This window comes from Callospermophilus lateralis, chromosome 11 (assembly GCF_048772815.1).
Source record: "Callospermophilus lateralis isolate mCalLat2 chromosome 11, mCalLat2.hap1, whole genome shotgun sequence".
NCBI classification, from domain to species: domain Eukaryota; kingdom Metazoa; phylum Chordata; class Mammalia; order Rodentia; family Sciuridae; genus Callospermophilus; species Callospermophilus lateralis.
This window is the reverse complement of record NC_135315.1, coordinates 33,684,737-33,702,104: the sequence shown is the minus strand read 5'-3', so window position 1 is coordinate 33,702,104 and position 17,368 is coordinate 33,684,737. Positions and strand designations below refer to the sequence as shown.

Sequence of the window (17,368 nt, the reverse complement as noted above, 5' to 3'; positions counted from 1 at the left end):
ATGCACCATTGTACCCAGCTTTTTTTTTTTTTTTTTTTAATATCACTTGGCACTAGTGATAGTTACATATTTTTGTATGTATTTCCATCTTTGTTACTGTGACTCTCACTAAATTGTAAGCGCCATCAGGGCAGGGACAATTCCCATGTTATATGTACTATAAAAACATATAACATGCAGCCCAGCTTCTGGTGCACAATAAATGTTGAGTGAATGGAGTAAGAGGGTATTTGCCAGCATAGCAGCTTACTTTCAGGAGGGAAATGTAAACTAGTGTGTGACTGATCTATCGTTAGGCTAGTCCTTTGCAATTTGAGATGACATAGATGCTATGATTACATTAACCAAAGAGAATATGACAAACTTTCATTTATTTTACTTGACATAAGTTTCTTAAGCAATGCTCTTCTAGGTTTAAGGAAAAAAACAAACGAACAAAAAAACCTGAGAATAACAGTCTGAAATACCTGACAGGTGTTCGTGGGCTGCCAATAAATCTTCGTGGTGATCGAATTTTTGGTTCAAAGGAAAACTTTTCTTTCACACTTTCAAGTACAGATGGAGCCACATATGTAAAACCCTGAAAGACAGTTAACAGTGAGCTACAGAATGGCATTTTGACACATATATCAAGAAAATGGGTGTCCAGGGCCAGGGTTGTAGCTCAGTGGGAGAGTGCTTGCCTACCATGTGTGAGGCACTAGGTTCTATCCTCAGCACCACATAAAAATAATAAATAAAAAAAATAAAGGTATTGTGTCCATCTACAACTAAAAAAAATATTGAAAAAAAAAAGGAAAGAAAAGAAAATGGGTGTCTAGTCTCTGACACACCAACACAATGATGCACAACTAAAATCACCAATGCTGGGCTAGTTGTGCACTCTCAAGAGTGCCTGCCTCACATGGGCAAGGCCTTGGATTCAATCCCTAGCACTGCAAAAAATATAAGTGTATTTTTAAAGAATATTTAGTTTTTAGTTGTAGGTGGACACAATATCTTTATTTTTTTATTTTTATGTGGCGCTGAGGATCGAATCCAGTGTTTCATGCATGCTAAGACAGTGGTCTACCACTGAGTAACAACTCCAGCCCAGGTGTATTTTTTAAAGTAAGGAAAATCCAGCAAACAAAACTCTACTTGGGGCTGGGATTGTGGCTCAGCGGTAGAGTGCTCGCCTAGCATGGGCGGGGGTGGGACCTGGGTTAGATTCTCAGCACCACATAAAAATAAAAAACTCTACCGTATTGTTAGGAGTAGGAAAAATATAGGTTCCACATTAAGATATTATAAACTGAAAGAAATGCAAAGAAAATGCATGTTTCCAGACATATGCATATAAGCAACCAAGATTATCACTCCCAAAATAATTTCTCTTCATTAGACCACAGTAAAACTAAAATCTTCAGACATGGCATGAGTGATTGTTCTGGTTTTGCACCAATGATTAGAAAGATTTTTTTTCCTTGTGGTACTAGGGATTAAACCCACAGGGCCTCATGCATGCTAGGCAAGCACTCCAACATTCCTACATACCATGCCCTAGATTTTTTTTTTTTTTTTTTTTTTTTGGTGAACAAGTATAGACATTACAAAACCCCTCAACTGTAAAGGGCAAAAATGCAATTTTATTAGCTTTAATTCTGTCTTGAACCTTGCTATTGGGCTACCAGCTGCCACTGTCCTTGTTGTGAACGTTCAATCTCTTACAATCAGTTTCAGGCCTATCTTTTCTCCTATTTATAATGAGTGAGAATATACATTACAGTAGGCTTAACAGGCTCTAGGTGAAGTCCTAAAGAGTAAGGTATGATTCTGCAATGAATATGCTTTGCGACTTCAGAGGTCATTTCTCTATATGTTCTAGTACAAAGTTGTAACTACCAAGAAGCCCCACTGCATCTTAATTATCTTTGAATTTCTTTTAATTCTATGATGGACTCTTACAATCGAATTTAAATTTTGATGACCTGCAGTTGCTAGAAACAAAATCTTCAGGTAGGTGGGATATCAATTTTTTATCCCCCTGGCAGTGCTGGAGATTGAACACAGAGCCTCACACGTTACCCACAGACTACCTCTGAGTATACCTGCAGGCCCTATTTTTAAATTAATTTTTAAAGAGATCTTGGGAAGGATGGATAAGGGAAGATCAATGTATTAAGGACGTAGGGTGGGAGAGTGAGGGAGGTGGGAGGGATCAGGACTGAAGGAGTGGGTCAGATTCCATGCATATATGATTTTTGTCAGGATAAGCTCAGCTACTATTTATACTATAATGCTCTAATTAAAAGAGAGAGAGATGTGTATGTGTGTATCCTAGAAGTCAGGCATGGTAGCACAAAACTATTCCCAGAAACTCAGAAGGCTAAGGCAGGAGAATTTGAGGCCAGCCTAAGCAACTCAGTGAGACCCTGTCTCGAAATAAAAACATAAAAAAGGGTGGGGATGAAGTTCAGTGATAAAGCATCCCTGGGTTTAATCCCCAGTACTGGAAAAATGAATAATAACGTAAACAGATCTTGTGGTTGGGGGCATAGCACATTTAAGTACTTCTACATGAAAGAATAATTATTACCACAAATGATCACTCTATTCTGATGTCAAACATTCACAGTTGACATTATGGATCCCCTATAGACTTAGTTAAGACTACCAGCAATCTACTGCTGTTCTGGAAAAAATTAAAAGCTTTTCTCCCATTTGCAATGGCTGTGTGGTTTTGGGTTGCAGTGCCAAGCCAAATATCATTTTAAGTCAGTTGCTCAACCAAAAAAGAAATCATACATTGAAAAGAATCACAATTCACACTTTAATTGCTAAAATGGAGTGTTAGCTTATCAAAATAAATTTTGTAGGTACCAATGTTATTGTGGCTCAGCATTTGCCTAGTATGTATGAGGCACTGGGTTTGACTCTCAGCACTGCATATAAATAAATAAGTAAGCAAATAAATAAATAATAAAGGTCCATCAACAACTTGAAAAAAAAACAAAAAAACCCATCCTTGTATTTAAATTTCCCATGGCCACATGGAAATTTTTTTTACTTACCAGAAAGACCTGGTTGGCACTTTCACTGAGAGTTGAGTCATCTGGGCTGTCAACAGGTGTCTGACGTGTAAACTTTGAATCAAACTGACTCACATCCTCTTCGGATTGCTTTATGAAAACAAAAGAATTAGAAAATGATGAACAGTATATTACATATGTCAACCAACTGTGTTTGTTGCAAGCTGTACAAAAAGCTCTTTTCGCAGGGGTTGACTGTAATAAAATATCAGAATAGTTTTTGGCACAGACTAAAGGAAAAAATGCAGTTGGAAAGTATGAATAGTCAAATTACATCTTCACATTCTACATATGCATTGAAATAGATTCTAATATATAGTTATCATTCCTATTAAATATGTAAATATTAATTTTTCCCTTTCCCTCTTAGAAATCTTCAATTCTGTCTAGTCCACTGGCTAAATCCCTGTTGAGACTCAGAAAATTTGCTTAGCTGACTATGGCAGGTTTGTAACAAATCTAAAGACTTTTTTTTTTTTTTTTTTGGTGGTGCTGGGGGCCTTGTAAATGCTAGGGAGGCACTCTACCAACTGAGCTATATCCCCAGCCCCTAAAAGACTATTAGAGAAGAGTAAAGCCACACCTGTAAGATGCTCCAGTTAGGGGCTGAGGACGGAGTTTAATAGTAGAGTGCTTGCTTAGCATACTAGAGGCCCTAGATTCAATCTCTAGCACTACAAAACATAAATAAATAAATAAATAGATAGATAGATAGGTAGATAAATAAATAAATAATAAAGTTTCCTTTCACAGCTTATTTCACTCCTTTATAGTTTTCAAGAAGCAAAAATAAGAGTCTACACAGCATGAGAATATTTTCTCATGAAAGAATAGTATCACCTATGTGCTAACCATCAGATATATTTCTTTAATTCATTCTCTCTTTCCTAATATAGTTAGACTTTTACAATAGACTGAACATTCAATCTCTTAGACTCAGGCCTATCTTTTCTATTTATCATTGGCAATTAGTGAGAATATACATTACAGCAGGCTTAATAGGCTCTAGGTGAAGTCCTAAAAAGTAAGGTATGATCTACAATGAATATGCTTTGTGACTTCAGAAGTCATTTCTCCATATGTTCTAGTACACCAAAGTTGTAACTACCAAGAAGCCCTGCTGCATCTTAATTATCTTTGAATTTCTTTTAATTCTATGATGGTCTCTTACAAAGAAAATAAATATCAATTCAAAAATTTGATTTAATACTAAAAGATTACAACAATAACCTTATTCACAAAATGTATTTCTAAAGAAAGACATCAAGACATAGTAACAATGATCAATCCAGTAATATTGAGAACTCTTAGAGCCCAATGTCTCCACTTTCCACTAGGAGGAAGAATGAGCACTCCTTGGAGAAATAGCTAATTCCAGGTGTAGGGAAGAAAATGTACAAGATATACACAGAATATCAATTTCCTTGTTTTGCTCTCTAGAGCAATAGCAGAGAATGTAGTCATATCAAATAAAAATTGGAAAAAGTTAGCATCAATAAACTACAATATATTGAAATGCAAATATATTAAAATGCATGGATTCATGATACTATTTTTTTTTTTTTTTTAATTCAAGTCAAGTTCAGGAAGATGCTAGGGAACTAATTTATTATTTTGAAAACTGGGAAAGAATCAATCCTGTCTCTCCTGTATGAACTGCACCTTGGGTTACCAAACAAGTGATGAGAGTCTCTTTTTATTGAAAAATTCCAATATATAAATACATGACCAGTGTAACTCCACATCACATACAACCACAAGAATGTGATACCAATTGGAATGGGTTGTAACTCCATGTATGCATAATGTCAAAATACACATTACTGTCATGTATACCTAAAAACAACAAATTAAAAAAAAAAAAAAGAAAGAAAGAAAAATTCCAGCCAGGTGATGTGGTGCACATCTGTAATCCCAGTAGCTTGGGAGGCTGAAGCCGGAGGATCACAAGTTCAAAGCCATCCTCAGCAATGGTGAGTCACTAAGCAACTCAGTAATATACTGTTTCTAAATAAAATACAAAATAGGGCTGGAGATGGGGCCCAGTGGTTGAGTGCTCCTGAGTTCAATCCCCACAATCCGCTCACCCCCAAAAAGAAAAATTCCAGGGAATAAAAAATAAACATAAAAGAACAGACCATTTTGCAAACCATTAATGTAATCATGGAACTATGCTAGATTTTTCTCAATATCAACACTATTGACATTTTGGGCTTGAAAAATCTTTGTTATAGGGGGCTGTCCTATTCTAGCCCCCATGTACTAGTTATCCTCTCCTTCAAACTGTGACAAACAAAATGTTTCTAGACATTGCCAAATTGCCACTGGCATGGGAATGGTGGTGCACGCCTGTATTCCCAATGACTCTGGAGGCTGATGTAGGAGAATTTCAAATTCAAGGTCAAACTTGGTAACTTAGCAAACCCTGTCTCAAAATAAATAAAAAGGGTATGGAGTGTAGCTCAGGGGTAGAGTACACTGGGTTCTATCCCAAGTACCCATCACCAAAAATTACCCTTGGTTAAGAAATAATGACATAGGCATTGATCAAAGATCACTGGAAAAAATACAACTACACATTAGGCCTCCTTATCAAAGCATATAATACCAAGAGTTTAATCTAAATCAGATCAAGCACCTAAATCTAACAATCAGTTTTTGAAAATACAGGAAACTGGGCTGGGGCTGGGGCTCAGTGGTAGAGTGCTCGCCTAGCATTCGTGAGGCACTGGGTTCAATCCTCAGCACCACATAAATAAATAAAATAAAGGTATTGTGTCCATTTATAACTAAAAAATATATATATATATAGGAAACATGAACATGGTCAATGATGCCATGAGGATGAAGAGTTTCTTCAATAAATCCCCAAGGGAAGATTGGAAAGGGGCTATCTATAAAAGAAACATAGCAAACTATGCATAGACTATGATTGAAACTTTATTAAAGAAGCCAATAGGATTAAAAAAATAAAAGGAAAAAACTGGGGAAATTATCAACTTTTTAGGTGTGATGATAGCATAGTAGTCATGTTCATGTTTATGCTTAAACAAACTGAACACTTTGATTCTGGGTAGGAAGCATGTTAGTTGATTTTTCTCCTTACAATTGTATATGCCAACATTTTAAAGCAGGTCAACTTGTACTTTATAACCAAATCATCATTATCATCATCATCATCATCATCATCATCATCATTATTATCTTCCTCCTCTTCCTTCACCTACATCCCAAGAAACAGAAAAAGAAACTATATCATTTTTTTCAGGTTCTGAGGTAGGAGGAAAGAACAAATACTCATTTATATATCAGCATATTTTTATCAATTGAATTGTGTACTATCCCTAAATTCATATGCTGAAGTTCTAACCCCCAGTTCTTCAGAATGTGACCTTGTCTGATAAGGGTTGTTGTAGAATATGATCAGTAAAGATGAGGAAGGGACCCTAATCCAATATGATTGCTGTCCTTATAAAAAAAGAGAAATCTAGGCACAGATATGCACACAGGTAGAACATCATTTGATTACATAGACAAATAAATCCAGGTGATGTGCCTAAAAGTCAAACAATGACAAAGATTGCCAGCATAGGGAGACAAGGAACAGTCTTGCTCATAATGAGCCAATCCTGCCAACTTGATCTCAGACTTGTGGCTTCCAGATCAACAGAAAAATAAATTTCTGTCAAACCACCCACTTTGTGGCACTTTTTTTATGGTAAGGTTAGAAAAATAATTCATACATATTCTATATTTTGAAGAAAATGTTCCCAGAGAATCATATTTAAAATGGGGTTGAATTAAGCAAAACCAAATAAAGCAAAAAAAGGAAAAATTAAAAAGTCCCAACCTTTTTTTTTTTTTTTTTTTGGTACTGGGGATTGAACATAGGGGTGCTTTACCTCTGAGCAACATCCCCAGCCCTTTTGATAAAAACCAGGGCCTTGCTAAGTTACTGAGGCTGGTCTCAAACTTGACCAAGCCACTGAGATTACAGGTGTGTGCTACCATGCCCAGCAATCCCATCATCTTGAAATATTAAAATCAACTTTAAAATAACTAATAAAGTCATTGAATGCCAACTGGCATTAATTCTTGAAAAGATAATACAAAAATTCTAAAAAGAGAGGACAGATCAATGTGCCTTTGAAATTTAATAAATGTAATGTTTCTGACTGTTCTGAAATTTTTTTCTTACCCTAAAAAAGTACCAGATCCCTCAAAGTATATGCTTTCATATATACATACCAACAGAGGTTTAAAGGGAGGCTCCACCTTCCGAGCCAAAAGTTCTTCCCAATTAATATGTCGGAAGAATGGATGAGCCTAGGAAAAAAGAACAGAAAAAGTCAAGGGGATTAGACTTTACAGAAATGACAAATAAACCACCTTTTTGAAGTTATAAATCACAAAATAAGCTAAACTGATAAGCAACTACATTCAACCTCACACATAAATAAAATCAGGCATCATCTTCTCCCAAAACATCAAACATGCCAATCCCTACTTGAACTTCTCCAGCGTCCCCAGGACCAGCTCCAAGTCGAGAAGCAGCATTTCTTTTCAGCAGCTTTAGGGAGAAAAAAAGTACTAATGAAGAAACTTACTTAAATTGAATGCTTTTTTCTTTTTAGAATTTGTTTTCTATTTTGCCTTGAGCAAATGTAATTTATTCATAACTAACAAATATTCTTTGAGAACAAAAATAAAATCTTTAAATTTGTTCTTTTTATTTTCAAAAACTTCAGGCTTTTTGGTTCAATATTTATGTATGATTTTTTATTCAAAATATGTGACAAATCCTAACTAGTTAACTACAATTCTAGTTATTGAGGTTTATAGTTTGCCTTTTTAAGAACTCTACCCATGGGGCTGGGGATGTGGCTCAAGTGGTAGCGCGCTCGCCTGGCATGCGTGCGGCCCGGGTTCGATTCTCAGCGCCACGTACGGACGAAGATGTTGTGTCCGCCGATAACTAAAAAATAAATATTAAGATTCTCTCTCTCTCTCTCCCTCTCTCCTCTCTCACTCTCTCTTTAAAAAAAAAAAAAAATTTAAAAAGAAAAAAAAAGAACTCTACCCATGATAGGAAGGGCAGCAGAATAAAATAGACATTATTATTGCTGTATGTATATAGGTGACTGTATGACCAATGTGATTCTGCAACTTGTACAATCAGAAAAATGAGAAATTATATCCCATTTGATTCAAATGTATGAACTGACAAGATCATTGTACTGTCATGTGTAACTAATTAAAAAAAAAAAAAAAAAAAAAAAAGAACTCTACCCATGGATTAGGGATATGATATAGTTTAGTGGTACAGCATTGCCCAGCATGTGTGAGGCCCTAGGTTTTATTCCCAGCATTACAAAATAATAAAATAAAAAGAACCCTACCTTTTTAAGCAAATCTCTGGCTTCTTGTGTGAGGTAGGGAGGCAAATTGAGTTTACATTTGAGGATTTTGTCAATTGTTTTCTTTCTATTCTCCCCAGTGAATGGAGGCTAAAGATAGAAAAGAGTGAGAAAAATTAGCATACAAAAAATATTAAATGATATTATGCATTTCTTGAATTAATCAATCATTTGTAGCGATCAAAAATATATGTTGTGAAATGAGCTAACTACTAAAGACCTGTAGTTTTAAAGTAATGGTATAGAAGAAATATCAATGCCCAGTAAGGAAGACTGGGTTTCTTCTGTTAACTTGCCATGTGATTAGCAATGAGGCATGGAATTTTATGCTTTCATTCCTCCTTTTCTAAAATAACTCATTAGATAATCTCACATCTATTTCACGGGATCGCCATGACATAGATCATTTAAATAAAAATGTTTTTTAAAAAGTGTGGAATCCAGTAGGGCATGGTAGAGCATGCTGTAATCCCTAGCAACTCAGGAGGCTGAGGCAGGAGGATCACAGTTTCAAAGCCAGCCTCAGCAACTTAGCGAGGCTATAAGCAACCTAGTGAGATCCTGTCTTGAAGTAAAAAATTTTAAAAAGGGGCTGAGGATATGACTCAGTGGTTAAGCACCCTTGGGTTCAATCCCTGGTACCAAAAAAAAAAAAAAAAAGGCATGAAATCCTGATGGGTTCAGTGGTGCATGCTTGTAATCCCAGCAACTTGGGAGCCTGCCAAGCAACTTAACATGAACCTCAGAAACTTGGTGAGAACCTGTCTCAAAATAAAATAAAAAACAATAAAAGAACTGAGAGTGTAGCTCAGTGGTAAAACACCCCTGAGTTCAATTCCCAGTACCAAAAAAAAAAAAAAAAGAATCCTATATAATCATAAAACATTACAAGTGTTAAACTGCTGATAAACAAATCTTTGGGTTTGAAAATAACTTTACTTGTGACATTTTCTGTAAGTAAAGGGAAGGTCTCTTGCTGTAGTGGTTTAATAACTATTTGACACAGATCATAATACATGCAACTTTTAACTGTGCACCTACTGCTCCAGTCAGCATGTCATACATTAATGCTCCCAAACTCCACCAATCCACAGCACGATTGTGGCCACTTCTCATCAAGATTTCAGGGGCCCTATAATGAGAAAAACAAAAGCCTAAAAATTCACCCATTTGCGTATTATCTGAATTACAATTTTAAAAACAATATAAAAGTCAATGATACTATAGAAAACTAACACACTATTACTTAAATCATGTAAAAGTTAGATATTACCCCCAAACCAGTTATATTTTCTTTTAACATGCAGCTCACATGTATTCTATTGTTCCACAAAATGTGTGTGTGACTGTTCCATCATGAATAGATTCTTTGCATAGTCCAAAGTCTGTTAATTTCACATGACCTACAATAAAAGATTAAAACATGATTATTCTGAGAGCTTTAAGTATATGCAGTGTTTGAACATATCATACAAGACAAGAAAATCTATCCATTTAACTTTTCCTTGCCTTCACCTTGACAGTATCAAGAACAAATTAGGTGCTACTCATAAGATGGAGTGCTAATTCTTTAAGGTTAGGACAGAGTCGGTTTTTTTGCCAATGATATAATCTAGCAAAGATAAAACAGAAGAAGTGGAACAGCTTGTCTAAGGTTCTACCTTTACCTATATGTAGAGTCCTTTTCCATTATGAAAAAAGGAAAGTATTAGGAAAGCCTCTTTCTGAAGTCTAGTTTAAGTACACAGAACCTAACAAACATATTCTGTACCTTTTAAATGAAAGTTGTGGGTGGAGCTGTCAAGTTCATTGTGATAAAGTGTTAAAGCTATATCACAATGAACTTGAGAGTTCTTAAAATGATCTCAAAAAGTCATTATAACATAATTTCTCTGCCAAATGCTTCCAGTTAAAGAAATGAAATGACTTACTGTCAAATTACTAGTAGTTAGGGGGAAGAATTAAAATTGGCATGGGAGGGCTGGAGTTGTGGCTCAGAGGTAGAGGGGTCTCCTACCATGCGTGAGGCACTGGGTTCAATCCTCAGCACCACATAAAAATAAAATAAAGATATTGCATCCACCTATAACTAAAAACTATAAATAAATAAATTTGGCATGGATAATCGTCTCTGCTCTAGAAAGTGCAGTTCCACCTTTCACAAAGATCATTTTAGTTCAAGTTTAGCTTTACTGAAATGTCATTTGATCAACACCAGGGGCCCTGATATTCTAGGTTCATTTCAGAGAAAAGAAAAGGTAGTAGCCTATTAATTCCAAAGTAGATATATACTATATAATGATATAGAGGAGAATTCTGGACTTTATTTTCATAGAACCACCTGATGTACTCCAACTCATGGATCAAAGAATTTTACCATTTCATCACTTCCCTATTTTATCCTTTGCCTTAGAATTATAGAATCAGAATCCAATTTGGGGGATAGGAGCTGATGGGAAGTGGGAGAAAGGTAAAGATACTGATTCTCATGATGTCTCATGATGTGCTTAGTTAACTATCATTTCTGTTTAAAAAAAAAAAAAAAGCAGCACTATTTGGAACATTTATATTGACCCCAGTTGTCCATGCACCATTTTGTGCCCAAAAATCTGAAACAGTTAACTATCTCATGGATAATTTTGTAGACATTTTAGATCAGAAGTTTCTGCCAGCTCCCTTAGGTACTCTGGTCTGCTGCTTCCTCCTTTGGAGTGTGAGTGAACTGCCAAGTCTACCCAACCCAGATGACTACAGAATAAATTGAGCTATCTATAGTATCATGCAGTTGTAGTCAAGGATCACTTTGATATGCCTACAGCTGTAAAGAATATTAGTCTCATGTTTATATTTGTTGTAACAAAACAACAAGAATTAACTGATGCTTACTAAACATTTTATTTCCAAGGCTCTATCACATACTTTGGTTCAATTTCAATTCTTTCTTTTTTCCAGCATTAGAAAAAATTATCATAAAAATGTTACTTCCAGCTGAGCACGGTGGTACACACCTATAAACTCGGCAACTCAGGAGCCTGAGGCAGAAGGACTACAAGTTCAATGCCAGCCTCAACAATTTACTAAGACCTGGCTCAAAATAAAAATAAACAGTGGGCTGGGGTTGTGGCTTAGTTGTGGAGCACTTCCCTAGCATGTGTGATGCACTGGGTTCAATTCTCATTGTATAAACAAATAAATAAATTAAAAAACAATTAAATGAATTAAACAATTCTCATGTATAAACAAATAAAATAAAGGTCCTTCAATAGCTAAAAAAAATATATTTAAAAAATTTTTTTTAAAAATAATTAACAATGGTTGGGAGTCCTGTATGGTGGCACACATCAGTAATCCCAACAACTCAGGAGGCTAAGGCAAGAGGATCTCAAGTTCCAGGTCAGCCTCAGCTACTTAGCAAGACTCTCAGAAACTTAGTGAAACCCTGTCTCAAATTAAAAAAATAAAAAAAGGTAAAATGCCCTTGGGTTAAATCCTCAGTACTAAAATAAATAAATAAAGGCTGGGGGTGTAGCTCAGTGGTGGAGTGCCCTTAGATTCAATCCCTAGTACCACTACACCAAAAACAAAAGTATTGCTTCTAATATTATTTTTACAACACAACATACAGATTTAAAAAGAAAAGCTATAAAAAGTAGCTCCTTGGCTGGGAATGTGGCTTAGTGGTTAAGTACCCCTGTATTCAATCCCTATACCCCCCACCCCCACCCCCCCAAAAAAAGAAAGAAAAGAGTAGCTCTTGTCAGGCATGGTGGCAATAATCCCATGTCAGGCAATAATCCCAGGGACTCTGAAGGTTGAGTCAGGAGGATTGCAAGTTTGAGGCCAGCCTCAACAATTTACCAAAAAACTGTGCCCCAAACATAAAAAAGGCTGAGAATGTAGCTTGGTTGTAGGATACCTTGAATTCAATCCCCATGTGCCACCAAAAAAGAGGGGTTATTAGCTTCAACTTCTTTTACTCACATCTACCCTAACTACCTAAATACTTAAATATCAACTATGATTATGCCACAAATTCCAAGGAAGGAAATGCATAATAAAAGATGATATTGGGACTTTGAAAATGGACATGACCCATGTGGGAGAATTTTAAGATGATTATTTACTGCAGAACTATTTATAATATATCTCCACCTTGGTGATTAAGCATGATGTTCTCCGGCTTCAGGTCTCTGTAGATGATTCCCTTTTGATGTAAATGCCCCAAAGCCATGGAGATTTCTGCCAAGTAAAAGCTGGAAACAAAAGTGATTTAATAAAATTAAAAGAGTAATCTACCCAATGCAGTTTATGTATGGAGCAAAATTCCTTGAAAGAAACAGACATGCACCAAAGACCAAATTAGAGGGGTGAGGGGATGTATGTGGAAAAGAGATGGCATAGGATGCTGCCAAAGGCATGGGACATTTATGTTTCACTCATTTTAGTGAAATTATAAAACTTTTTATTTTGCCATTAGAATATACTGCTAAAAATGCAAAAATATTCAGGATATGCTAAACTGTCACTGATCATGTTCTGTGTAGGAATTAGGTCAACAGTCATTCAGATCAAAGCAAATTCCTCCCACCCACCCTCAACTTTAAAATCCCACAGGAAACAGGAACTTTTTTCTCAGAGATCAAGTCTTGATTTTAAAAGTTACCTTATAATCTGACCCTTAAAACCCATTCATCCCTTATTTAATACAACTGTATATTTATAGACAGATGCCCACAGTACCTGCCCTCCCTCTTGCCAGCCAGCCCACAACTATAAACTGTGTTACACTCAAATTTATCTACCTCAAAAGAATAAAGGGCTGAATCAACCCTGTCTGGATTCGAAAAGCACAAGGCACTGCAATACTGGCTGCATAACAAGGTTGCAATCCTGCAGATTACTCCAGGATGGAGAGGGTGTGTCCTAGAGGACTGAGGCAGTTTCACAGCCAGCACGACCACAAATATAGCCTCCAACATGGCTCAGAGAGCCTCCTCCAAAAAAGGGCACTTCATCCCTAAGGCTCTTAAATGCAGCTTCTGTGTTAGAAAAGGCCTGAAATTAAACAATGGAATGCAGTTTGGTAATTAAGGTAAAAAAAAACATTTAAGTGTTGTTTTCTATTCAATTAATGTGTAGGATAAACTGATTTATTGTTACCCAATACTGTCGCTTCACAAAAGGATGTGTATATTTTTAATTTGAAGCAGATGCCATCTTACGAATAGGAGGGTAGATCCCATTCTGGCTACATAACCAATCCACAGATGATATGTGCAGGCTTATCACCTCCCTAAGATTGCACCTTGGGAACTGGAAAGTCTAAAAAAAAGAGGAGATGATTTCTGATACTTTCCACTGTTCCACACATAAAGTTTCACTGGAAAACCACACTCACCCACAGCCAAGGCAGGCAGCTTACCAATTCAAGGAAAGAAAGTCGCAATGAGAATGATTCTGTTAGGAACAACTGGTGTGAAGAGCCGTCCACCCAAGGCCTGGGGGCAAAGGAATGATGTGACCTCCAATAGCTGCCAGGTCCCAGAGCTAGTTCTCCCCCTTGAGGTTCTGAGTTACTGACTGGCTCCAGATCAATTTATTGAATCATGTGGCTGCCCACAGGAGGAATGGGGCTTTGCTTTTAATGATGTGAATCATCATCTAAATCCATGCAATCACAAAATTTCACTTACCAAGCTGTGTCTTCCATAAATATTCCCTCTCTTTCTAACTGCATAAATAGTTCTCCTCCTGTGAAGGAAAGGTAAAGACATTAGAAACAAAACCATCTTTAATTCCAATCCACTACTAATGAGAAAGTTTTTGCTTTCCTTTTAACCATGATTAAAAATAAAATCTTTAAAAATAAAACACAGAACCTAAAAATTATAGGTTTTAAAATAAAGTCTGCAGGATTCTATTTCTGGCAGTATTCATATTCCTCTATGAAACATATAAGGTTTTTTTTTATTTTTTTAAATTTTTTTAGTTGTTGGTAGACACTATATTTTTATTTATTTATTTTTTTTAATGTGGTGCTGAGGATTGAACTCAGTGCCTAACCTGTGCTGGTGAGTGCTCTATCACTAAGCCACAACCCCAGCCCTGAAACATGAAACATGTAAGTTTAAAAGTAGAATATACTTAGAATTCTACATTTTACATATACGAACTTCCAAATATATGTTGATATCAGACTTGAGAAAAAAAAAGAATCTTGATTAAATCCTCTTCAACATTTTATCCATAAGTAGAAAAACATTAGTATACTATTAAGCTACTCTCATTTATTTTAGGGAATAGTAGTAGTATTCCATATTTTCAGAACACTTAAATAAACTGAAACAACACTGCAGTGGCCTTGTAAAATATGGCAAAATTTGAGTATGAAAAGAAATAATAAAGGACTATATTCTACCAAATAATCTTAAAATCCATGAGACCGTAGTGAGGTAAATAAATAATAAAATTTTATTACAGTAGGATGCCAAATAATAAATAAAAGAGACATGGAAAAAAATCACTTGGTAAACATTACAATTAATTATTACAGGCAAAAATCAATGGATGGCTAGGTGCAGAGGTGCATGCCTGTAATCTCAGCAACCCAGGAGACTAAAGGAAGAGGATCACAAATCTGAGACCAGCCTAGCAATGTAGCAAGACCCTGTCTCGAAAAACATCTGTGGATGTAACTTAATGGTAAACACCCCTGGGTTTAATTCCCATTACCACCCCCATCCCAATCAACAGATGAGAAAAGTGAACATGAAAACTCGATGAGAGATGTAAATTTAAATAATTTCAAAGTATGTCCTTAAAAGATACTTATCCAGAGACTCAGGAGGATGAGGCAAGAGGATAGAAAGTTCCAGGCCAACCTCTGCAATTTAGTGAGATCCTGCCTCAAAATAAAATAAAGGACTAGGGATGTGGTAAAGTGCCCCTGGGTTCAATATCCAGTACCAAAACAAAAACAAAAACAAAACAACAGAAACCATCTTACATGTATGACCAAAGTGAACAAAATTATTAGTAGTGGGGCAAAGATATAAACATCAGGGCTGGAGTTTTGGCTCAGTAGCAGAGCACTTGCCCAGCAGGTGCGCGGCCCTGGGTTCAATCCTCAGTATCACATAAAAATAAATCAAAAAAATAAGGTATTATGTCCAACTACAACTAAAAAACAAATATTAAAAAAAAAAGATATAAATATCTGATGCACTGAGAAAGACATGATATCACTCTAATGGTCCTGCCCAAAATGCATAACATAGCCAGACATGGTAGTGCACACATGTAATCCCATCAATCCCTCAAGTTTGAGGCTGAAGATTGATAGTTCAAAATCAGCCTCAGGGGCTGGGGATGTGGCTCAAGCGGTGGCGCGCTCGCCTGGCGTGTGTGCGGCCTGGGTTCGATCCTCAGCACCACATACAAACAAAGATGTTGTATCCGCCGATAACTAAAAAATAAATATTAAAATTCTCTCTCTCTCTCCCCTCTCTCACTCTCTCTTTAAAAAAAAGAAAAAATCAGCCTCAGTAACTTAGTAGGGCTCTAAACAACTCAGTGAAACCCTGTCTCAAAATAAAAAAAGAGGGAGCCAGGTGCAGTGGTGCATACCTGTAATCCCAGCAGCTCGGGAGGCTGAGGCAGGGAAGATTTTTGAGTTCAAAGCCAGACTCAGCAATTTAGTAAGTGAGACCAACTCAGTGAGACCCTGTCGCTAAATAAAATATTTAAAAGGGCTGGGGATGTGGCTCAGTGGTTAAGTGCCTCTGGGTTCAATCCCTACTATCAAAAAAAAAAATTAATTAATTAATTAATTAATCCTACAGAAACATCAAATAAACCCAAATTGAGGGCTGGATAGCTCAGTGGGAGAGTGCTTGCCTGGCATGTGTGAGGCACTGGATTTGATCCTCTTAGTACCACATAAAATAAAGTTATTTTGTCCATCAACAACTACAAACAACAACAACAACAACAACAAAAAACTAAATTGACCCATTCTACAAAGTAACTGGCCTATATGCTTAAAAACTGTAAACATCGGGCTGGGACTGTAGCTCACTGACAGAGCACTTGCCTTGCACATGTGAGGCACTGGGTTCAATCCTCAGCACCACATAAAATAAACAAATAAGGGCTGGGGATGTGGCTCAAGCGGTAGCGCGATCGCCTGGCATGCGTGCGGCCCGGGTTCAATCCTCAACACCACATACAAACAAAGATGTTGTGTCCGCCGAAAACTAAAAAATAAATATTAAAATTCTCTCTCTCTTGCAAAAAAAATAAAAATAAACAAATAAAATAAAGGTATGCTGTCCATCTACAACTACAAATTTTTTTTAATGTAAATATCATGAGAGACAAAGAAAGACTGAATAACTATTCTAACTTAGACTACTAAAGAGAGAGATTATATATCCATTTTAATTTCCTATTTTTTGATAATTTTAATATAGTCATGTAAGACACTGTTCTTGATTTTAGAAAATAAACACTGAAGTTTTAGGGGTAAAGGGAAATCATGTCTACGATATCCTTAAACAGTTCAAAACTTATGTAACTAGTGCTGGGGATGTGGTTCAGTGGTAGAGTGCTTGCTTGGTATGCGAAAGGCCCTGAATTTGCCTTGCCTGGGGGCACACACATATAACCCCAGTGGCTGGGGAGGATGAGGCAAGAGTATCAGGAGTTCAAAGCCAGCCACAGGCCGGGCAAGGTGGCTCATGCCTGTAATCCCAGAGGCTTGGGAGGCTGAGGCAGGAGGATCTTGAATTCAAAGCTAGCCTCAGCAATTTAGCAAGGCCCTAAGCAACACAGTGAGACCTTGTCTTAAATAAAATACAAAATAGGGTTGGAGATGTGGCT

At 36.5% G+C, this 17,368-nt stretch overlaps 1 protein-coding gene across 4 annotated transcripts in view; it reads right to left on the bottom strand.

Annotated features, from left to right (window-relative positions):
- Nucleotides 1–17,368, bottom strand: part of Rps6kb1 (ribosomal protein S6 kinase B1) — a 46,907-nt gene that overhangs the window by 2,462 nt on the left and 27,077 nt on the right. For 3 of the 4 annotated variants that reach the window (XM_076871086.1, XM_076871089.1, XM_076871087.1), the window contains exons 6-14: nucleotides 14,182–14,239; nucleotides 12,641–12,741; nucleotides 9,801–9,891; nucleotides 9,530–9,620; nucleotides 8,471–8,578; nucleotides 7,579–7,641; nucleotides 7,320–7,397; nucleotides 3,054–3,161; nucleotides 468–580 (exon numbers count right to left, since the gene is read on the bottom strand). In XM_076871086.1, the coding sequence (XP_076727201.1) occupies nucleotides 468–580; nucleotides 3,054–3,161; nucleotides 7,320–7,397; nucleotides 7,579–7,641; nucleotides 8,471–8,578; nucleotides 9,530–9,620; nucleotides 9,801–9,891; nucleotides 12,641–12,741; nucleotides 14,182–14,239 (811 nt within the window). Of the gene's footprint in view, nucleotides 1–467; nucleotides 581–3,053; nucleotides 3,162–7,319; nucleotides 7,398–7,578; nucleotides 7,642–8,470; nucleotides 8,579–9,529; nucleotides 9,621–9,800; nucleotides 9,892–12,640; nucleotides 12,742–13,322; nucleotides 13,544–14,181; nucleotides 14,240–17,368 lie in introns of those variants that run through there. The other variant, XM_076871090.1, reaches the window with a different exon arrangement.